This window comes from Eretmochelys imbricata, chromosome 13 (genome assembly GCF_965152235.1).
Source record: "Eretmochelys imbricata isolate rEreImb1 chromosome 13, rEreImb1.hap1, whole genome shotgun sequence".
NCBI lineage: Eukaryota > Metazoa > Chordata > Testudines > Cheloniidae > Eretmochelys > Eretmochelys imbricata.
In genome coordinates, this window is record NC_135584.1 from 14,262,103 (window position 1) to 14,286,316 (window position 24,214).

Sequence of the window (24,214 nt, forward strand, 5' to 3'; positions counted from 1 at the left end):
TCTATGTTGATTACATTTTTGTTTTAAATTTTGAGTAAAGGTGAATATTGTACTTGGGAACTAAAGCCCCAATTCAAGAAAGCACTTTTTTTCAGGAAAGTTCTCAAACACGTGTCTAACAAAGCTTGCGCTTAAATCACACTGATTTAAGCATTTTCTTAAATAGGGATGGACTTAAGCACATGCTTCAGTGCTTTCCTGACTGGGGGCCCTAAAGGATGTAATGCAATTCATAGAATAATTGTACCTGATGTTCATTCTTTCTGTATAGAATTCCTGCATTTCTAACTCAAGACATCATTGTTACATTATAACAGCACTACAAAAAAGTACTGATTTAAAGAGTATGACAGATGAATGATTTTCTGCCTTCTTAATATTTGTCAAAAATAACCCTAGACTGCACCAGAAGACACAGAGGTTGTAATCAATGAGAAAGTGGAGGCATCCTTAGAAGCAGTGGCTCCTGACAAAGATGAGACTAAAAGCCCAGAAACTGCAGAAGTAAAACCTAGAAGAGAAGAAAATAAAAACCCCAAAACAAACCTGAGGAAGTTTTTTAAACTGGTAAGCAGAATCTTTGAACAAGAGGATCTGAGAGAGCCTTGTTCAAAACTTGTGGGTGGTAACTTTTTAAGCAATTCTCATAATGAGTTTACAATTCTGCTTGCATACAGCAATGAAAGCTACATATGTAAATAACGGAGACAATCTTTATAACTGACCAGAGGCACGTAAATGCTCTTGTAATAGTATGAAAACATTTGTGTGGCTACTTTGCATGTGTAATTACTATTACTACACATAAAATATTGTTATTTATATTTCTGTAGAGCCCAAAATGTGCTAGGTGCTGTAAAAGTGTCACCCACTGTTTATTTTGTTACATAGCTCCCTCTAGTGGCTGCTCCACAAGCGTTTATGGGGCTGCTAGAGCTAACGGCTCCTAAGTAGCAGAGATAGAGCCTGATCCAAAGCCCATTGAAATCAATGGGAGTCTTTTAATTAATTTTGGTGGGCTTTGAATCAGGCAGCTGGTTCTTTAGGTCAGAGACAGAGGGTTATGCTTAGCATGCTGAAGGTCTCAGGTTCAAACCCCATTGTCAGCCCAAGTGGGGCTAGCTACCTAGATACAGCCCCTTACTTCACCAATCTTACAATCTAAAAAGACAAAATCAAAATATAACCCTCAACTGCTGACAAAGTGGGGTGGAAATGGAAACAACATACAAGGAACTGATCAAGGTAATAAGTGGCATGTATCTTGTTATTTCCATGGACACGAACCACTATCATGGTAAACGCACATGCAAATGACAGTGTAGTAATCTAACCGGCAATTGTACACTCATTCACTGCAGTTGAGGTCACTTCTTCAAATGATCCTAAAGAAGCAGAAAAGAAAACAGTCCTGGTATAGAACTAACCTGCTGCTCTGATTAAAACACTATCAGGTCTGGGACTTTTAAAAGCATTTTATCTGTTTTGGCTAGGTGGTTCAGATGCTGCTTTATTGGTTAGGTAGTTACCTGATATGGAGTCATAGCTGTATAGAATTTAGCTTTTATCTGACATCATATCATGGCCCAGCATGTCATGGCATGTTTTCAAATATGTGTATGCACAATTGTGGAAACTGTATGCAGAAATTAGGTGGATGCAGAGTTTTTGAAATCGGAGCCTGTCAAGGTTCCTTCCCCACTCTGAACTCTAGGGTACAGATGTGGGGACCTGCATGAAAGATCCCCCTAAGCTTATTCTTATCAGCTTAGGTTAAAAGCTGCCACCACCAAAGTGTTACACAAAGATCAGGGGAAGTGCCCACTTGGAAACGTCTCCCCCAAAAAATATCCCCCCAAGCACCACACCCTCTTTCCTGGGGAAGGCTTGATAAACATCCTCACCAATTTGCATAGGTGAACACAGATCCAAACCCTTGGATCTTAAGAACAATGAAAAAGCAATCAGGTTCTTAAAAGAAGAATTTTAATTAAAGAAAAAGTAAAAGAATCACCTCTGTAAAATCAGGATGGTAAATACCTTACCGGGTAATCAGATTCAAAACATAGAGAATCCCTCTAGGCAAAACCTTAAGTTACAAAAAGACACAAAAACAGGAATATACATTCCATTCAGCACAACTTATTTTATCAGCCATTTAAACAAAACAGAATTTAATGCATATCTAACTAGATTGCTTACTGACTCTTTACAGGAGTTCTGACCTGCATTCCTGCTCTGGTCCTGGCGAAAAAAACACACAGACAGAGAGAACCCTTTGTCGTCCGTTCCCCCCCAAAACCCCCCGTCGTCCCCCCCAGCTTTGAAAGTATCTTGTCTCCTCATTGGTCATTTTGGTCAGGTGCCAGCGAGGTTATCTTAGCTTCTTAATCCTTTACAGGTGAAAGGGTTTTTCCTCTGGCCAGGAGGCATTTAAAGGTGTTTACCCTTCCCTTTATATTTATGACAGAGCCATTATCTGGATCACCCTACATTCTTTTAACAAGTTAGGTATGCATTTGGCTGGACCACTGCACTCTAATTTGAAAATACCATTGCCACAAGTAAATTCTCATATTTTTTCAGCACACATGTGGATTCTCGGGTCTGCTCCAGTTGCTGAAAGCAGGTAGAAAGCTGATTTAACCAATTCCCTGAAGATTTATAAGGGATATCCAGGGGGCATAGTGCTGACAGAGCAACTCTGCACAATCTCCTGGTCCTAGACCTCTGTGCAGTGGGTATTCCTAGAAGAAAGAGGATGGTTTGTGCATCCTTATACTTCTGAGATCCCCAGCTTCCAGAATGGCAGATCTGAAGATTGGGGAGAATTGTTTATTGTAGCAGCTACAGGTATCAGTACAGGATCAGAGCTCAATCGTGCTAGGAGCTGTGCAGACATGCAATTAAAAAAAAAACAGTCCTAGCCCCAAAGAACTCACCATTTTGGCTGTGACATGATGAAACACGTGGCTGAGACAAACAAATGGAGAGGCGTGGAGATGAAGGACTGTAAAGAGAACAAGTTGTCATACTGTTGTCCCTCAGGTCTGAGTGGTTAATTGATGCTTGGGGCTTTGCGGGTTGTTTCCATTAGGAGGAGAAATTGGTGATGGAGTCAGGTATTTCTTGAGTGCAGTCTTGTTTATGTACAAAGAATGTACACGAAGTCCTGTTTCCCTGAACACAGCAGGCTTGCACTTCCAAGCCTCTTTCCAGTGAGCACTCTGCCCCAAAGTGCTCTTGCGCTTTCTCTCTCTGCTTCTTCCGAAGGAAGGCCATCCTAAAAGTACTTTTCTGGCTGTCTCCTAGCTTTTGTGCTAGCTTTCTGCTTCTTTTCTGACACACAGACACATTCAATACTGCAATCCAATCAAACTCCCTGTTTCCACTATCATTCACTGAACAAAGAGGGTTGCTTCCCCATGTAGACTGAATGGAAGGCATCCAGCACACCATGCAGATTAGTAATACAATTAGGATCTAGTTTCCGATATTCTAAAGTATCTAAAGGAGTCAGGCACCCAACAACCATTTAATTTCAAAGGGAACTGGGCACTTAACTCACTGGGGCTTTTTTTTTTTTTTTTTTTTTTTAAATCCCAGTTCCAGCCCCAAATCTTTGTTTGCATATGGACATTTGGTAATTGCACATAAAAATTTCAGAGTAACAGCCGTGTTAGTCTGTATTTGCAAAAAGAAAAGGAGTACTTGTGGCACCTTAGAGACTAACCAATTTATTTGAGCATAAGCTTTCGTGAGCTACAGCTCACTTCATCGGATGCAATAAGGCAGGTCTTCTGCAGTTTCCACAGTATGCATCTGATGAAGTGAGCTGTAGCTCACAAAAGCTTATGCTCAAATAAATTGGTTAGTCTCTAAGGTGTCACAAGTACTCCTTTTCTTTTTACATAAAAATTTGTCACCCAATTGATCATGTAAGCTTGTAAACAAATGCATGCCTAACTTGTTACAAAAGCAGGCCATATGAATCAGCAGCTATGTACATCAGGCTTCAATTCTGAGATGACCATGACACCCCCACCCCCACCCTGAAAAATTTAAAAAGTAGCACTGGTTAAATATAAAGCTCTTTTCCATGCCTATCTTACGTCGCCATGACAAAACAAACAAGACTCTGTTAAAAAGCACTAAATGTAACACTGCTCTAATCAGAGCAAGGAGTTGGTCTTGGCTCAGCGTCTCTGTTTTCTGCTTCTTTAAAAGAGGAAGACGCTGATATATTATCCTCATTGTTAAGGAATAAAAACAAGGAACTAAGACTATGACAAATATCCCCTCCATGCTGAAAACAGATTTGTACTAATTGCATAACTGAACCTACGGCATTTTGAACTGTTTATTGTTGATTTAGCCCATTTTGGTTTATCCAATCATTCCCAAACAGACCCTGATTTCCTTTGTTGTTCTTGAAGTATGTGCCAAATAATTTCACTGAATGATTTTCACTTTATTGGATACTATCCATCTGGTTGCCTAGAATACTAGACATTGAGTAGGTATATTATTTGATGTGTGATTGGTCACCTAAGTTGCATGGTGTTATTTCTGCTCCCTAACCGGATGAAAGTTTTTAAAAGCAGAAGGGTAACAAATGATGAACAACCACCTTTCCTAACATTTTTCGACAAATAACCACATGCTGAAATGTGCAGGAAGTGTTTAGGATTCCCCAGCTGTTGTCTAGAGCTGGGTAATTATAGCTTCATATCTCCCCACCTCATCCTGTTCCCCTGACATGCTCGTCCACTCCTGGGGGTCACCTGGAGGGAGAAGTGCCTGTGCTCCAGTTGGGCTTGGTACTGTGCAGAGATGTGTGTGGTGGGGAATCTCTTTGCACAGAACAGCTGGGTACTGTGGTAACCAAGTAGCTGTAATTTCCACTCAAAGGCTATTTGATGTCATCTGTACGTCTCTCTAGGAGGGACACTATGGGGTGTTGGACTGAACAATCAGGCCCACTGTGTTTGGATTGTACCTTTCAACTTTTCACCGCAGCCTATATGCCTCCTACATGTGGGTGACGAGTTTAATCTTTAACACCAACGACCTAAAGCTAAAGCAATGACTTACGGGTTTAGATCTGTTTCATAAAACTCTCACCTACAAAACAGGAGAAAACCCAACCAGTGCCAAAATGTGCTTTCTAATACTACACCTAAAGAGTCATAACATGGGACACTGTGGCAAGGAGGCTATTGGAGTTGTGAAAAATGACTAAAAGAAATACCCTCGGCTGTACAAGATGTACCACACACTTGATACAGGCCACCAACTCATCTGACACTTCCTTAGGTGTTTCCTTGTCAAGGGTGGAACAGGCAATAAATCCTTAAAAGATAGTATCTTAACAAATATTTATTCAAGGCCTCTGATACTTAAATGATTATTACAAGGGGAGTTTGTATCTGGAATGGAATGTTGCAGGGCCTCGTGTTTGCATGGCCACAAGCTTCTTGGTTGGGTAATGATTTATCTCTAGCTTAGTTGTTGTTGTTATATTCCTTTAGGTAATGGACATATCATTACAGCTATTGACATTGTTGAAGTAGGAACTGTCTTAATTTTAAATTGATTATCTGGGTTTCTACTTTTTCCGCAATGCTTGTGGAAGGGGATCCAAAAGGCTCTCACTTTCCCAATTGCTACAAATATAAGAGATTTTGTCTATGCTGTGTTTCATTTGACACCTTCAGGTTAACCTGATGAGTCAGAAAAGTAATGGGATCCTTCACCTCTATTTCCTGAGGTAGGTGAACAAGGGAGAATTCAATAAAAATGAAAAGCAGCAATATTAAGAATTATTCAAAAGGAAATCTCTCTCTCTCTCTCGATATATATATATTATATAAATGAATGAATAATTTACCAGTAGAACTCTCTGCTACAAGATATCATCAGGGCCAAGCATTCAGCATGATTCAAAACCAGAGCATATTTTATATGGATAATGAGAACATCCACAATTATATTACACACAAAAACCAAAAAGAGATATCAATCTTGAAGCTTTAGAGAAGGATGGTCTTTTATTTAAGGCTCTAGACTAGGATTCAGGATATCTAGGTTCATTTCTGGCTCTGCCACAGATTTCCTCTGTGACTTTAGAGAAGTCACAATCTCTCTGTGCCATGATTCCCTATCTGTGAAATAGGGAGATATTATCCACAACTGGTGGGTGCTGAAAGGATTGTTTGTAAGGCGTTCAGATATTATGGTGACAGGGGCTCTATATGAGCCTAGATGGATACAAGCCAACCAAGCACTAGTCTATGATGGGTTATTCCATAATTGGAATCTTTACAGAGATTCTAACACTTTCCTCTGTCGGTAAAGTATGTTCCAGATGGAGAAGCAGTTTACCAGTTCCTCTTCCTCCATTAAAAGGGAGCAGTTGTGGAGAATTATTACTTTTAAAAGAAAAATCAAAGATCCTGGTTTCAGCCAAGTGCCAGCTAATCCCCTGCACTCAGAGAAGGATTCTTAGCAATGGAGGGGGCAGTCAGTATTGTCACCATAGACTTCCAGGATTATATGAAACCTGTTGGGAGAAGCTACTGCAAGGAATCAGGACGTGCCATGCCTTCATGGGCAAGACCCCTTTCCAGTTTCTGCAATCCACTTTTGGGCAGTGTGGGCCTCCCCATCAGAGTGAAGGTAGCAGTCACTTCCCATAACAATAACCTCCCCGGTGGACTTTTCATAAATGGGGGTCCTGAGCCTGGAGCAATTTGGCAGCTTGAGGACAAAAACCAATGGCCATCCAAAGATTATTCAAAGTGAACCAGTTATATGCCAGAATGGTAGAATTTGTCCTTTTTTCATTGGAGGCAAAACTCTGGTTTGGAGATGTTATGAGCCTACAGCAGTTTTAGTGTTGCTTCTACCATTTTGGTTGAGCAGAAGAGCTCTCTCCTTAGCGGAACACAAAAGACAAGTTAGAGCCTCAGGTTGTTTGATGAAGATTTATATAGTTTATCTTTGATTACCAGTGAAGGAAGGAGGTCCCTATTTTTTCATAACTCATAGATTAGATTTCCACAGAGGAAATGGAACAAGTTATTATTGCCTGTGTGCCTATTGAGAAATGCCATGGACCACATGTTTTGTCATCTATGGTCCACAGGATATTCGGCAGTGGAAATATTCTTACAGCTCCTCCGTTGAGCAAGGAGGGGAGAGGTTTGTCCAATATAGTGATGGCAGAGGTTGATCAAGGCTAACCAAGGCCTGAGTGGTGCTACTCTGCTCAAACTGTGCCAAGAGCATAACCCTCACTTACAAGTCCATAGTAGTTGGGCTTTTCTGCTAAAATTATGAGCATCAGTATGGCTAACTTTCTTGACATTTAGAATTGTAAGGGCTAGAAACATGTGTTTGTTTTTTTAATGAAATACTGTCGCTTGGAGTAATTCATAATGTCATATGTAATAAAAAATCTGAAAACACTGGCAACTTAAAAACTGGACAGTAGAAGACTGCAGTGATGATTGCACCTAATGATATTCTAAACAAAAAGCGCTCTCAGCCATGCTTGTTGCTTCACACTGACTCAACAGACATTCTAGCCTTCAGAGTGATGTTTGCGGTTGTGTGTGCTGATTGTGTTGTATTGTGCTGGGAGGTGTGTGGATTTGTGTGGGTGGTGGATGAGAGGTGTGTGCTGCCATGAGGGACTATATGTGTTTGGGGTTATTGTGTTGGTTGTGATGGTGTGTGACCCAGAGGGGTTGTGCTGGCAGATTTATGTTGGTTTGTGTGAGTGGCAATCGGGACCCCAGCTGTAGAGTGTCCCTCATACAATCAATGAAATTGTTGCATGCAAATTAGCTATAGAGAAAGGATGGTGTTTGGTTGAGTTACCTCTGATATCATAATGGCCTTGGACTCTTAGCATGGCGTAGCTCTACACCATACCTGTATACCACACAGGTGTAATTCATGAAATATAAATGTCTGAGACCTAAACATTGGATAGTAACAGACCATGATACCTGGTTATGATTCAATCTGGTGATATTCTGAACAAAAAGAGCTTCTCAGCCATGCTTGTAGCTGCTTCCATCATTCCACACTGACTCATACATTTTAAGCTTCAGAGTGACTCACAGAGAGATAATCCTAAAACCTTATTATGTAGAATAAATATTACAACACCTACTGGAATCATGAGGGAAGGGCTGGCTGGATGCACCACCAAGTACTGACTCACTCCAACCCCTTAGAACAATATTAAACATAAAGGAATGTCAGTATTATTTTGCTTGAACTATAGGCCACATCTGTGATCAAGCATGGATGCAAAGCCCTCTCCTGCCACTCAGGCTTAATTGATCAAAACAAGTATGTATCATATGCCATGAATATCTGCAGATATTATGAGGAAACTTTCGAACAGTATAAAATTTCTCTCCTTTCTCTGACCACAGTGAGTGGAGCTATAAACCTGAGGTCAGTGGAAAAGCTGGGATTGAGTTCTTGTCTATGTGGGGGAAACTGACTGGCATACCTCAATGGCTATTAGCCAGGATGGGCAGGGATGGTGTCCCTAGCCTCTGTTTGCTAGAAGCTGGGAATGGGTGACAGGGATGGATCACTTGATGATTACCTGTTCTGTTCATTCTCTCTGGGGCACCTGGCATTGACCAGTGTTGGAAGACAGGATCCTGGGCTAGGTGGACCTTTGGTCTGACTCAGTATGGCTGTTCTTATGTTCTTACCTATTCCAGAAAAACTATTCTGCTATAGGTAGTCTGGTATAATTTAGATATTCTGGAATAACTCCCCCATGTGGACACTATTCGGAAATAAAAAAGTGATTTTATTCCAGAATCATTAATCTGCTTCAGAAGCAGAGTAATTATTCCGGAATAAAGTCACATTTTGTTTCAGAATGGAGTGCTCATGTGGGGAGTTATTCCGGAATAACTATGCTCGTCAATTTCCCAGTATAGACAAGTCCTTAGTAACAACTTCCTCTTAAATATAGATATAGGTATTTTACACTGTCCCAATTCTAACTGACAGCCATTACTCACAAAAATGTAGCCTGTATTTAGCAAGGTTATTCCCTGTTCCCACCCTGTGTGCTATCTTGTCATGTTGACCCACCCTTCTTGTCATGGAAACACTTCAGGGGCCCATCAATAGCAGCCCTAAATTGGTTAAAGTGAGACACAAGAACAGAGCAGTTCTTTAGGGTGAAGTCTTCAGGTAAAACTTCCATTGAAACAAATGGGAATTTTCCCTGGGTAAGGATTGTAGGATTTAGCCCAGTGATGGGCAACCTGCGGCCAGCCCGCAGCCCATCAGGGTAATCCGCTGGCGGGCCACTGAGACAGTTTGTTTACATTGACCATCTGCAACAGTGGCTGCAGTTCGCCATTTCTGGCCAATGGGAGCTGTGGGAAGTGGCAGCCAGCACGTCCCTGCAGCCCACGCAGCTTCCCACAGCTCCCATTGGCCAGGATTGGCAAACTGCAGCCACTGGAAGCTGTGGCAGTTGTACCTGTGGATGGCCAGTGTAAACCAAAGGTGTCGCGGCCTGCTGGCACATTACCCTGACGGGCTGCGTGTCGCCCACGGGCCACCGGTTGCCCACCACTGTTTTAGCCCATAGTTAATTATGCTCCACGGATGATAATTCGTAGTTTGAATGATGAGAGATTACTGAAGGTTTGTTAAAGTTATTCTTCTTTCCTTCCTATAAAAGGCAGTAGAGTGGCTCCTATTTTGGTAAACTTACTTGTTAAAATTAATCTTAAACATATATGAAGAAGAGTCACTGAAAAAGAAACGCAAACTCGATCTTATCGCTATACAGTCATCATACACCATGGACTAGAGTACTAACCTGTAATGTAACAAAGATCACACAGTGCTTCCTCTCCCAAATTTCTTCAACCTTTCTCACAGATAGCAACCATCATTAATATAACTAGGTAATTGATCAACCAAGCCAAGACATGTTCCTAAGAGAATAATGTTTTCCCCACATTTGGTTACCCATAATAAACCCCTTTAAAATCTTTAGCTTTTGAACAAACTCCTATTTAGTATTGATTTTCAACAGCTAGAGAGAAAAGAAAAGAATCATACACCAAAAAGAGATCTTTGCTACGAGATTGCACTCAGGATTGAGCTGATAATATTGTTGTTGTAAGTGATAAATCTACAAGCTGCAGAAAACCACAAATCCGCTTGGTCTATCTTTAGAGCAAAAGTCACATCCTTTCATTGTTTTCACTGCACTTATGCAATGAAAAATGACATTCAAGCTCGGGAACTTTGAAATACTGGGGTTCACTTTATGCTTTAATACTCCATGGCTAAGCAATGCGCAACAGAATAACATGTTATATTATTGGAAACAGAACCCAGTCAGACACTTTGACTACTTTTACATTGTTCTAGTAATTTTTTTAATTATTAATTCCAATCTAAAAGCTAACCCAAATTTTAATGAGTCCTTTTGTCATATCCACCCATAAAACTAATTATATATCATATAAAAATATGGGTATATCAGATCATTCTTTTAAAATGTAATTCAGAGTCAAGGTTTACTTTGAACACGTTGCCTGTGCTACAGCCTCAGAGTCTACTTTGATTATTCTGGCCAAGAAGAGCTGAGACCAAGCTGTTGCCTATATGTACACACTCCTTGGAGAGTTAAGGCATAAAATAGAATACATTGGGGTGGGAAATGTAGAGCAATGGTGAAAATGTGCAAATCTCAACAGTTTTTAATTGTCAAATGCAGCTTTAAGCATATATGTAGAAATAAAGTACAAGTACAACCTCTCAAGAGGATAATCCTATAAAGGCGAGTTGTCAAAGCTGTAAGCTAGAATCACGTCCCTAGTTAACTTTGATGGCAGGGATGATAGCACCATTCATCCCACTTATCATACATCACAATCATCTATGTACTGAGACACTGTTCATATTGTACAGCCTTCAACAGGAAAATTCCCTTCCAAAAGACTACAGTGCTGCATTGAAATACATATGCAAAAATTTACCTTGGAGATACAGCCATGGAAGGGGACCCATTTCAATAGTGTTTGCAGATAGTTTGAGATGTGATAGTTTTGTTTTGCGTTTACATTGTTAGGAATGATGTGCTTAAATTAAGCCTTTAGACTTTTGACTTAATATTGAATCTATGCTTAAAGCTTGGAAGACCTATATTCCTTTGTTATTTTAGTCAGTAAAAAGTGATGGAGGGGCTACCAGTTCAGAAGAGATAAATGGGCCAGACCCCAGTCACCAAGTAAGTGTTTGGATTTATTCATCTCTTGGTGATGGGTTTCACTGTAGCTTATTTCCCACTTATGTATCTGATTGGCTTTTTAGTACAAAAATCGCTGATTGTAAAAAGATGGTATCATGTCCATGGAATCTTTTTTCCATTCATTGTTGCTTAATAAGGATGGATGAAGGTTAAAAAAAAAATTCTAAATGTTTTTCATTTTCATAATAAAATAATTAGTAAAATGAACCAATTTTTATAATCTATTTTCCTTTACAGCCTTTATGCTATTTGTTTACTTTTGCACTTCAATCACCTTGGACGGTGAAATTAACCAGATATCTTTTGAGTCGGTTATTTTCTTGTGCTTCACATGCACTATTGGAGAGATAATTATTTGCCGACAGACATTATGGAAGAAGAGTTAAATTTAAAGTAAAAACCTTCACTGAAATTTAACGAAAATCAGGAAAATATTTCTTTGTTTTGTTTTTCTTTAAACAAAACCTAAAGCATGAGCCAAAACTACCTGATCATGTCCCTTTATATTCCTTATTGTGCCAAGATTTCTTTATAAAATCACTGACTTTTCTAGTAGAAATTCAAAAGCTGTGAACTTTACTGTAAGCCAGATCCTCAGCTGGGGTAAATCAGCAGACCTCCCTTTATGTCACTCGAGCTAAATCAACTGACACTAGCTAAGAATCTGGCCATGTATGGAATGCTATGATTTTCTGTAACTGTAGCAAAATTAAAGCGGTGATGGAAATTGACCTATCAGACCTTCTTTCTTCATTCTCATTTTTATCATCAGGAAAGTGTTTTTCTGTTGTGTAACATCTGCTGATAGTTTAAGCTAATCTTAGCTGATTATTCTCTTGTAGAGATCACAGAAGATACAAGGTCTGATTCTGAAACCTTTACTCTTATAAGCTAACAAGTCTTTACTTACAGTGAGGCTTCTCAGATGACTAAAGGTTACCGTCCTGGGCTCATATTGTGTACTTTTTTCTCTTTTTTTTTTTTCTTTTCTTTTTTTTTTTTTAATTGTCAGTTGCTACCAATTACCTACCATATTTCTAGAAAAAACATGTATGTATTGGGCCTAATTCTCTTCTCACTTGCACTGAGGAGAATCCATCCATTCTTCACTTTATTTTAATTTTTTTGCCTGTTTTTAACTGGTTATGCTATTGTATCAAACAACTGCCTTAATTTATCTTTTGTAGCTTTTCTTGGAATGCTCTGATTCCATTTCTCTCTTCATTACTGACATGTTGTATGTGAAATAACTGCACTAGGGGACTGATCCAGAGCTCTATGAAGTCAGCAGGAATCTTTCCACTGACTTCAAAATCTTTGGATCAAGCCTAAGTTGAACATGACAGGAAAAATACTATCCTGTTAATCTTTTTTATTACTTTTTTCCGTGGGAGTAAATTAACTCCAAAAGAGGTAATGCAGTTTGTCAGATGCTGATCAACCTTTAAAATGAGAAACATTAACATGGTTCATTATTCACAGGTTTCAGTTTGTATTTCCTGGTGTCACTCTCATCAATATTAAATGTGTCAATTTCCTGCCTTTCAAGATTAATATGAAACACCTCAAAGAGATTATCTGATTTTTTTTCTGCTTTGTTTGAAAAAAATATTACCGATATTGTTTAAAGTGTTTTTTCTGAGTAACATCAAAGGCCAAAATCTGCTTGCTACACTCATCAAAATAGTCCCATTGAAGCCAGTTTGGATTTGGCCTGAAAAACTACAATAACTATCAGGAACTCACACAATTGAATAAACATGATAGGGCAGATTCTGCCCTAACTTTACAACCTGTATGATCTCATTGATTTCATAGGGTGTTAATCAGGGCTAGACTCTGTCCTCACATCTTGGAACTTAGGTCTAGTCTGCACTTAAAACTTAGGTCAACATAGCCGTGGTCCTCAGGTGCGTGAAAAAATCCACACCATTGACTGCTCTAGCAATGCTGACCTGATGTAGATGCAGAATCCTGATGTAGATGCAGCTGGGTCGATGGAAAAATGCTTCTGTTAACCTATCTACCATCACTCGGGGAGGTGGAATTCCTACAATGATGGAAGCAATTATACCACCATACACCCGTAGGGTGAACATGGCCTGTTGTAGTGCAAGAACCTTTGTACTTTGATTGTTTCTAGTTGTTCATGCAGGTCTGTGAATCCACTAAATAGTCACATTTCAAAAAGCAATCTATGGCAAATAAGAGGGACAAGTATCTTGTCAGACAAAGCAGGAGGTGAGCAAATGAGTGCTTCTTGTTTGACATTGAAATTAGTTAGAATAAGGATAGACAGAATTAAATTTGGTTTTATGTAGCACTTTTCGTTGTATTCCTTGCACCCTCAGAAACCCCCTTTGTAAGTTTTGGGTGCCCACGGAACACAGAAAAAACAGCTCTTTTACCCCATATGCAATTATTTACAAGATAAAGCATAGTGTCTGTGTCGATAAATCTGAGTTTGCCTTAAGAATGTTCCTTTTCCTTTGAAACTCTGACTCAAAGCTGGCCTCACTATGGTATATAGTGCCGTTGCTCAAACTGCATTATAAACCCGATTATAGAGCCAAATTTGATGGGTCGTCTTATGTGCCACACCAGAATGAGGGAATTCCAGAGAAATGATATAGATTTGATTTTATGGAAAGGTGGAGAAATAAATGTACAAGGAAGCAATACATAGACCTACTACCTACCCAAAAGAAAAGGAACAGGGGCTCAAAGTTGAAAATAACGACAATATTATAACTGAAGCCATGTGTCTAAGTACAGCACTGCAGCCGTGTAGCTGCAGCGCATCTGGTGAAAAGCTCTCCCGTCAGCATCATAAAACCACCTCCGCCAGCAGCAGAAGCTGTGGTGTGACGTAGCACTGTGCACAAGACCGCTTATGTCTTTATAACTTATGTTGCTTGGGGGGTGGTTTTTTCACACCCCTGAGTGACATAAGTTATGCTGACATAGGCTGTAGTGTAGACATAGCCTTAGTCAAGGAATTAAGTTGTTCAATCTTCAACAGAAGTGGAACTGGCATGGATATAGAAACAAAGGTTCTCTGACCTGCAAGATTTTTGTGTGAGCAGTACATTTATAGCAAGGATGTAGAAAAACTGGAATAGATCCAGAGGCGAGTGACAAAGATGATCAAAGGGATGGAACTAGAGTGACCAGATGTTTATAGGGACAGTCCTGATATTTGGGGCTTTTTCTTATATAGGCTCCTATTACCCCCCACCCCCCATCCCAATTTTTCACACTTGCTGTCTGGTCACCCTAGATGGAACACAAGCCATATGAGCAAAGGCTGACGGAACTGGGTATGTTTAGTTTGGAAAAGAGGAGATTAAGGGAGAACATGATAGCCGTCTTTAAATACTTGGAAGCCTGCCTTAAAAAAATGGAGAAAAGTCCTCTCTTGCCATAGAGGGCAGGACAAGAGGCAATGGGTTCAAACTACACCATGGCAGATTTAGGCGATGTCTACACTACAGGCCGTGCAGCAGCACAGTTGTACCACTGCAGCTGTGTTGCTGTAAGGTCTCCCATGGAGTTGCTCTATGCTGGTGGGAGAGAGCTCTCCTGTCGGCTTAATTAAAGCACCCCCAATGAGCAACTGTAGCTACGTCAGTGGGAGAGCATCTCCCACCAACATAGCACTGTCCATACAGGCACTTTTGTCAGTGAAACTTATTTTGGTTGGGAGAAGGGAGGGGCTCTTTTTTTCCACATCCCTGACCGACAGAAGTTTTATTGACAAAAGTGATAGTGTAGACATAGCCTTAGATTAAATCTCAGAAAAAACTTCCTAACCATAAGAATGGTAGAACAATGAAACGGACTGCCTAGGAGAGTTGTGGAAGCTCCTTCACTGGAGGTTTTCAAAAGAAAGCTTGATAGCCATCTGTCTTGGATAGTTTAGGCACAACAAATCCTGCAATCTTGGCCAGGAGTTAGACTAGATGACTCTTGTGGTCCCTTTGAACCCTATGGATTCTATGATGAAAAGGAAAGAGGGACTTATGTGAAGTAGACCAGTTGTAGTATTGCCAACCCCAGGAATTCAAAAATCATAAATCAGGCCCCCAAAATTATGTGATGAGCTTAAAAATCATGAGGTTTTTTTTTTTAATAGTAGATTTTGGGTTCTTTTTATTTGTCTTCTGGTTCTTGAGCCTTTAGAGTTTATACTTTGAAGTTTCTCTGTAACCATGATAGCTAAAGACTTACTTTGTTTTTAATGAAAGCTGATATTCTCCTGTAATCACATGATTCCAGGAGATGGAGCTCCAAGAAAAACAACCACTACTATGAGACTCACAATAAAATCAGAAGAGTTGGCAACACTGCAATTTGTTAAACCGTGGGGGCATCTCCAGGCTGCAAGGGCCAAATTTGCAGATGGCCTAAATATGTCTTAATTTGTAGGCTCCACTACCATGATTCTTTTTAACTCAATAAGTGAGTCAGGATAGTTTTGACAAGTCTTATATAATGCAAAAAGAAATTCCCATTTGCAAGCAAATGTTTTAGCACAAATGTACAGCCACAGAAACTGACAGAATCATCATGTTATTTTATTTGTTCTTCAGATCTGAATCTTGATTTGTGACCTTTGACCCTATCCAGTTGTTTTCTCAGTTTGAGTTCTTACCTTCACTGTATTTGTCTGCTCTGTAATGTTGTTTGTGTTTTGAGGAATTCACAGTGTCTCCTTTGGCAATTCCATGCAGCACTGGACTTCCATGGCCAAATCATGGCTTGTTAATCACCTGGTGGAGTACTGTAATTTTATAGATGGGATATTTTTACCTCTGCTTTATGTGCCCTGCTATCTGTCTTTATCGCTCCTTCCCTTGCACTTTCAAGCTTGTATGGGGACTTTGCAGCTTGGGATGCAGAGACGGTTATATCTTTGCAGCTGTGAGAGCATGCATGTAATTCTATATATCTATAAATATACAGTCTTTTCTTTTTTTAATCACGTGCCGCTGCCAGCTAAAGAAGCTTCACCGTAGAAATATATAAAAATAAAGGCTATGCAGAAAGGGCCTGATCCTCAGTCTTTACTCACATAAGTGATCTCAATCTCATTGGGGCTACTGTCCTAAGTAAAGGCTGCTGAATCAGGCCCCAGCTCTGTACATTGGAGGTGGCCTTTGATTTTTACTATATTTATGAACCTCCTGCCAAAATGTTTATATTTGCCACTAAAAATAACCATTGTCTGAAACTGCTTTAGACATCAGGCTCCACAGAGAGGCCAATCGCCCCAACGGAAAGTGAACTTGTGGGCCAGAAGAGCAAGGAGAGTTCAAAAGACAAAACGTCTACAACAGAGCTGAGCAAACAGGAAACCCAAGATCAGCAAGACTCCAGACAACAGCAAACCACAGCCACCGACTCAATCCAGAATGGAGGAGACACTGCGAAGGACTCCCCCCTCAAGAAAATAGAGAAGAGACAGTCATTTGGAGGATTTTTTAAGGGCTTAGTAGGTTAAATTAATTTTTGCTTTTAAATTGTGATTCGGCTGATTTAAATGACGACCCTGCAAGCTGCCTCTTGTGAGCAGACCCCTGCACTGGTACACGCTATTAACTTCAATGGAGCGGCCCTGGAGTCCACTTACATGGAGCAGCTTGCAGGATCAGGGCCTTACGGCAGCACATTTTCAGCCAGAGGCAGGGAAAAGTGGGAACAAAGCTTCCAATCAACATTAGAGCAGATGGAAAATGTCTTGGGAACACATGCTTGGTTCTAGTGAGCCCTTGGCAAGCAAGTTTGTTGTAGTTGTGTTGGTCCCAGGATATGAGAGAAACAAGATGGGTGAGGTAATATCTTTTATTAAGTCCCCCAAAGCACGACAATGTGGGTAAAACCAGACAGACAATCACTAAGCTCTCAAATGAACTGACACAGAAAAAAATAATAAGACACAAGTACCCTATCACCTGCAGGTGAACGCTTTTTACAAAACCACCGCTCTCCATATCCGACCTCTCAGTCCTCATCCTCAAAGAAAAGCTGCACCACACCTTCAAAAGATGAGCATGGGAGCTAAAATTCATAACTTTGCTAGACATTAAAAATCATGAATGGAGACACTGATTTTATGTCTCATTACAACAATCAGTAATCCACTAATCCTCCTTTGTCCTATGACTGCAGAGGTGGTCATTGCCTACTTCATTGTGAATAGGCTCTTGCAACGTGTTAACTCCTTATGCTTAACAATCTGTCCCACCTTCTATTTAGCTAGGAGACTCAGATTACATTTCCCAGACCTGAAAAAGAGCTCTGTGTATCTCAAAAACGTGTCTCTTTCAGCAGTAGAAGTTGGTCCAATAAAAATATATTACCTCACCGACATTGTCTCTCTCATGGTGAGCAATGCAAAAGCTAGTTCACAGATAGCCACTTGCCTCTGTTCAGAAGCCCTCTCTCTAAACCAGTGGTTCTCAAAGCCAGTCCACCACTTGTTCAGGGAAAGCCCCTGGCGGGCCGCACTGGTTTGTTTACCTGCCACATCCACAGGTTCAGCCGATCGCGGCTCCCACTGGCCGCGGTTCGCCGCTCCAGGCCAATGGGGGCTGTGGGAAGGATGGGGGGAACAGTGCCAGGAACAGAGAAGTTAAGGATTTTCTAGTAGTTATTCATAAAATCAATTGGCAGGAAGCAACTTGTTCCACTCTCCCTACCACAACAGACAGACTGAGTACAAAGTGTTATGCGATCACTCCTGACTTCAGACCCTCATCCAAGGCTAGCCACATCTTTTTACATCCCAAATGGACATCACCAGTGGACATCTTCCAGTGCTGGGAAGAATACAAAACGAGGAGGTCACCTTAGTTGTAATGAATCTGGTTGTGATAGGTTATTTACAACTTTTTTTCCCCTGGCTCTGCTCAGAGGGTGGCTAGAAAATAAAATAAAACTTAGCCAACTACCACTGCCCAGAAGAGGAAAAAGCAAGTAGAACAGAATTTAAATTGACACTGATTTGAAAACTAGCCCTTTTAGAACATTACGTTAGAAAGTTAAGCTGTTGTTCAGAACAATATGACTCATTTTGTGGCAGATGTTTTTCCACATCATAAGGAGTGTTTGATTAACATTCATTTCACAGAATTGTGATCTATCCTACACTGTGCTATTTGCACTACAAAAAATTTGTATATTGTCCAGGGAAGGAGAAGGAAGGAAACTTAACTCTTTCTGCATGATCTCTTAATAATAATAATGAAGCCACTTACATATATGTTAAACAGGAAAAAAAATTGTATCATTTAGGGGCCTTGAGTGAAATCCTGGCCTTCCTAAAATCTGGGGGTACTTTGCCATTGAAATCAGGATTTCACCCCAGATGCTAAGTACTAATAATTTCCGTTGACTTCCATTCATCTGCAGCCAGTGCTTAATTTGTCCTGGGGCTTGTAAGGGTTGAGCCCCAACACCTCTAGGCTTGGCAGTTCATAGCCCCAGTACCACTGTGCTTGCCACATCAGTTATGAAAGTAAAAAATTGCTTGAGCCCCAGCACCTTTCTTTACAAATTAAGCACTGTCTGCAGCTCCCACTGAAGTCACGGGTAGATCCTGTTCCTCAGCATCCTCTGGAAGAAGCAGAACCTTGTTTATACCTGCTCTTTGTATTTTGTACAAACTGGTCACAGTTATTAGACATGTGCTCCTGAGTGCATGTTTACTTTCCCACTCAATGTGTGTGCAAGTCCCCAATATGCACAAGTATATAAATGTGTGTGTATGTACCACATGACTCACAAGCATACAGTGTGCTCACGTGTCTGGAAAACTCGGCTCATATTATGTATATTTGTAACCAGTCCCACTTTGGCGCATATTATGAATATTTGTAACCAATCCCACAATCCCACTTGGGGGGAGGGATAGCTCAGTGGTTTGAGCATTGGCCTGCTAAACCCAGGGTTGTGAGTTCAATCCTTGAGGGGGCCATTTAGGGATCTGGGGCAAAAATTGGGGATTGGTCCTGCTTTGAGCAGAGAGTTGGAGTAGATGACCTCCTGAGGTCCCTTCCAACCCTGATATTCTATGATTGGCCAACAGGAGGGTTTCAACCTGGGACCTCCTGGTATAAAACCATGAGCTTCTATTGCTTGAGCTAAAGGATTTAGCTAGCAGCTGTAGTAGATTTGTTAACCTCTTATGGGAACTGGGTAGAGGTAGTCCTCACATGGGTTACAAATTGACCAGGCAAATATTTACTACCTCTATTGTTTCTAGAAATAATGGAGAATTGCTTTCTTGGTTTGAATTCTGCAGAAATCAAATACTGTGGGCCAAATACCAATGTCCTTTCTCAGTCAAAATTCTCACTGAAGTCAATGAGTGAGAAAGGGCTTCTGTATTTGTAGACAATAGTTCTTTATTTTGTATTTTGTCATTCAAACAAGCTGCATCCAGAAACTTTTCATACAGTTAGGCCATGTCTACACTAGTGCATATGTCAGCAAAACTTTTGTCGCTCATGAATGTAAAAAAACCCACCTCCCTGAGCGACGTAAACTTTGCTGGCATAAGCACTCATATGCAGAGTATTATGTCGGTGGGAGCTCGTTGAGATGGTTTTATTATGTCGACAGGAGAGCTCTCTCCAATCGTCATAACGTGGCTATATGAGCACTCTAACAGCGGCATAGCTGTATCGGTACAGCTGTGCCGCTGTAAGCTTGTGTACGTAGACCTGGCCTTAAATAGAAACAGCATTAGAATAATTGCAAAGAGATTAGGAGGCAAACAAGAGAATATGTTTTTGTACGAGAGTAAGTGAGGCAGAAGGATGTCTCAGAGCCAGAGCAGAGAAGGCTCTTGCATCAAGAGAGGTGAGATTGTGTGCAGAGACAGAGAGGTGGATACTGCTACAAGCAAGTAAAGTGAAGAGAGAATAGAAAGAGATTCTCTGAGATATTTTTCTTTGCTAATTTGCATTTCTCATGCCTGATATTAATTTGGCCATACAGTGCATCATTTTTTCTTGCATTAACAGAGCCCTAAAATACTCAGGTATCTTTCCTCTTTTGTGAACAGAATAACTCTTTTTTTATTTATGTATACAGTGTAAAGGTTTTAGATTTATAGCTTATCTGGCCAGTTGGCTAGCTCTTCAACTGGGAAAGACAACCCACTACCAGATCTTGCTGCACAGTGGAGATGGATGTTTTCACCTCTCCAATCAGGAAGAATATTCAGCATTTAAAACAGAAGTGTTCCCCAGACTGAAATATTTGACAGCATACTTCCACTCCTTCATTCATTTATGACTCAACTTTTTACCCATGTCTAAGGAAGTCAATCCGCAATCCTTCCAAAAACCAACACTTTCCAATAGAACAGTAATAGTTCAAACCAAAATAAGTTGCAAAGTGCACACCACAAGTTGTAACAGTTAAACTCTTAGAGTATTAGACTATACATAAACCAATCATAGTATCCTCCATTTAAAGTATAAGTCCAGAAATCTGGTAAGAGCTTCTCTGATAGAGTGCTGAGCTCTGGACTGATAAAATGGGGATAGAAGATATTTTAGCAGAAGTGGAGGTTCTCTAGACCTTACTTGTCTCCATACTCCATTGTGCATTTTCATGGGCAAAGTCCACTGGATTGTCCCCTGAATTCTGGCCAGCTGTTTTAAAAAACACTCTGCCCTGAAACCATTGATTCTTCTGCAAAAGGACATAGTATAAAGGAAACGGAATGTAGAGGAATGCACTAGATTAGAAAGTCGAGATCAGGCATCTGTTCCTAGCTACTAGTGGAACAGATTATGCTATTAGGCAAAATTACAGCACCAATAGCATAGGTCTGTCAGAGAACAAGGGTCATTGACTATCTGAATTTCATTGAAAGAAGCTACACAATTCTGTGTCTGTTACATAAGCAGAAGAGGAATTCACAACATAATAAAATGCAAAGGAATTTAGGGTAGAGCGGGAATCAGGAAAATGTACATTTACTAAAGCTAGGGATTAATGGCTTGATTTTCAGAAGTAGGACAACTCAAAATGAAATAAACGGAAACTGTGGATTTCCACACATGAAAACACTCTTGGGAACTATCTGAATCGGGATCTTCAGTACAGTGTGCACAGAGGCAATGCTTTTGTTGAGCGCACTCTGAATCAGAACTGCCGTTCTATCACTACATTCCTGATCCCACACTTAGAACAGATACAATCCAAATTAAATGTGCTCCAGGTTAGTCCTCAAAGGGGTTGTACAGGAATAACTGAGAGCAGAGTTTGGACCAATGGGAACCATGCCCGCCCATGTATCTGAGGGCAGATCTGGAACTTGCTTGTTAAAACAGAGGTATCAACACTTTCAAGAGCCTTGAAAATTCTAGGTAATAAGAATCACAGGCCAGCATCCTTTCCAGCTTCCAGTTTTATTTAACAAGCCACTTTGAAAATGGGCTCAGCGATCAGGATGCACTATAGGTGAACATAAATAAATGATGTTATTTGGCAAATGTGCTAAGTCAGTCAAAATGAGTTCACTTCCAGCCTGCAGTATTTACAGGAAATAGAGCAAATAATAGTATCTTATTTCTCAAGTTAACGTACTCATGCGTTGCACAGACACAGTTACAGTTGACAGACTTCAAGCTTATCATCTAACATTGGGAAATCTTTTAATTGATGTTCAGACTCTCTTTACTGGCTAAATTTGGAATGACTAGCTTGTTTTGTGTTGTTGATTTATAATTATGGTCAACTACCAATATCGATGCATTTAGAAAGCCAGCTTGTGCTGTCTGCAGGGCATAACCAGTTAGAAACAATCTAGTTCTAGACAGTAGTTCAAATTCAACTTTGGGGTAAGCGGGTGCAACTCACTTACAATCACTGGAGTCACATCAGTCTGCATCTGGGTCAACACAGATTGTACAGGATAAAACAGTGCCCTCTTTGGCCAACTGTGGTGGTGGTGGTTTTTAAGGGTGGAGAGGTGTTATGCTGCAATTTTTTAGAACAAGAAAAATAAAATGGCCAGCAGGCAGCAGGTCATTAACATGGCCATGTGGATTAATGTCAAAGTATCTGCTGTTGCTTTGCGAACAAGGGGGAGGATTCCCTAACCGTGCTTGTGAGACTAGTTTAGCTAATCCTCCTTTCTCCCACTTCTCTGTGAAACTGTATGTCCCAGAGTGCAATGCTCCATGCATTATTGGTGTCACCCTGTGTGCATGTCCTCTCCAGGCAATAGAGCCACTGCTGAAGTCATGAATGATAGCTGTCCAGATTTCCCAGTAATGCACTAAATAAACACAGGTTTCAGAGTAGCAGCCATGTTAGTCTGTATCCACAAAAAGAACAGGAGTACTTGTGGCACCTTAGAGACTAACAAATTTTTTAAAGCATAAGCTTTCGTGAGCTACAGCTCACTTCATCGGATCCGATGAAGTGAGCTGTAGCTCACGAAAGCTTATGCTGTAATAAATTTGTTAGTCTCTACGGTGCCACAAGTACTCCTGTTCTTTTTTTAAATAAACACAGTTAGACAGAATGGTAGGTATGGCTGCGTAAACATAGCTAACACATGGTACTGGTCTACTGCAGGCAATCTTTTAATGGTTTTAGATCTGGTTCAGCTAAACTAAATTTTAAAATGGATTAGCTGTATAGTTTAGACATGGGTTTAGATTTAGACTGTTTAAGAAGCCTGTCCTTCAGAATTATTCAACTGATTTTTGCATATTTCTATTTATTGTGCTGATTTCAAGACCACTACAAATGGGGCAGGGCACCCCATATCTCCTAAAACTGGGTTTACAGTATGGCTTTAACTACTTGGAAAATTTCACCCAACGTAAGACAGAGCCATGTCTGTGTTGTGAATAGAGCTGATGCAACTCAACCATGTTTGTTATAATCAGGATAGAGGAGTGTCATGAACTGTTGCCAAAAGAGTTGGGTTTGTAGTATAGACAGGGCATTACAAATGCAATATCATTATGACATTTTCAAATACCTAAATACGTAAAGGCATTTAATGTTCCTTTATACTGGGAGCAGAATTCCTAAACCCATTTGAAGGGCTCTAGTATGTGTGCAGTAACCAGTTTGGACAATGATATTTTATTGAGAACTATTCTAGAACCACAATAATATAGCATGGTTGGTTAGTGCAGTTCTCTCAAAACAATAACCAGAGAGAATGAGCAACAGCCATGTTCAGGTATAGTTGTGGCTTGCACCATTTTAATCCCATTGTGGGGAGTGTGCAGATGGGGCTCCAGCTCTCGGTAGTGTTAAAAACTGATTAAAGGAGAAGAATTGAAGAGAGAAGAGAGGTAACATCAATGGAAATGTCTGTTTGCAAAGGACCAAAACATAATTGCAGATGTAATTGTTCTTCAACATGGTTCAACTATTTTTACATGTTTCTGTATATTCTTCCTCAGGGGCCGAAACGGACATCTGATGCTGAAGTTCAGACAGATCCAGTGTCTATTCTACCTGCTGGAAAATCCAAGTAATGAAGATGCTTGGCTGCTGAAGAATCAGCCACTCTTTATGAGCTCCCTTGCAGTAAAGATGGCTCATTATTTTCCTTTTTTATGGCTGTCATCAAAAGAGGGCCACACTGAAGACTAAAGCAAACGTTTGTGTACATTTGAGGTGTATCATTTACAGAATTTGTTCATTAGATGTTAGTAAGTAACTGTAAAGGTCATTAAGAAACAATGTGTAATATAATTAAAGGGAGGTCATGGGAATGATTTTTAAGTCTATAGGGGTGAGAGGAAGTATAGGTGAGGTCAGAAAGTGACAGTGAAAAAGATGAATAGCAGAGTAAATGAATATGATGAAAGGATTGCAGTTTTTGTGGCAAAGCAGTGGACAAAGAATTCT

General features: G+C 40.3%; 1 protein-coding gene across 1 annotated transcript in view; it reads left to right on the top strand.

Moving 5' to 3' along the window:
• The window catches only part of BCAS1 (brain enriched myelin associated protein 1), a 78,688-nt gene extending 54,850 nt beyond the window's left edge, over positions 1–23,838 (top strand). Inside the window, exons 9-12 of the mRNA XM_077832320.1 lie at positions 400–567; positions 11,231–11,296; positions 16,560–16,811; positions 23,764–23,838. Coding sequence (XP_077688446.1) covers positions 400–567; positions 11,231–11,296; positions 16,560–16,811; positions 23,764–23,838 — 561 coding nt within the window. The remainder of the gene's footprint in view (positions 1–399; positions 568–11,230; positions 11,297–16,559; positions 16,812–23,763) is intronic.
• Positions 23,839–24,214: the final 376 nt, after the last annotated feature.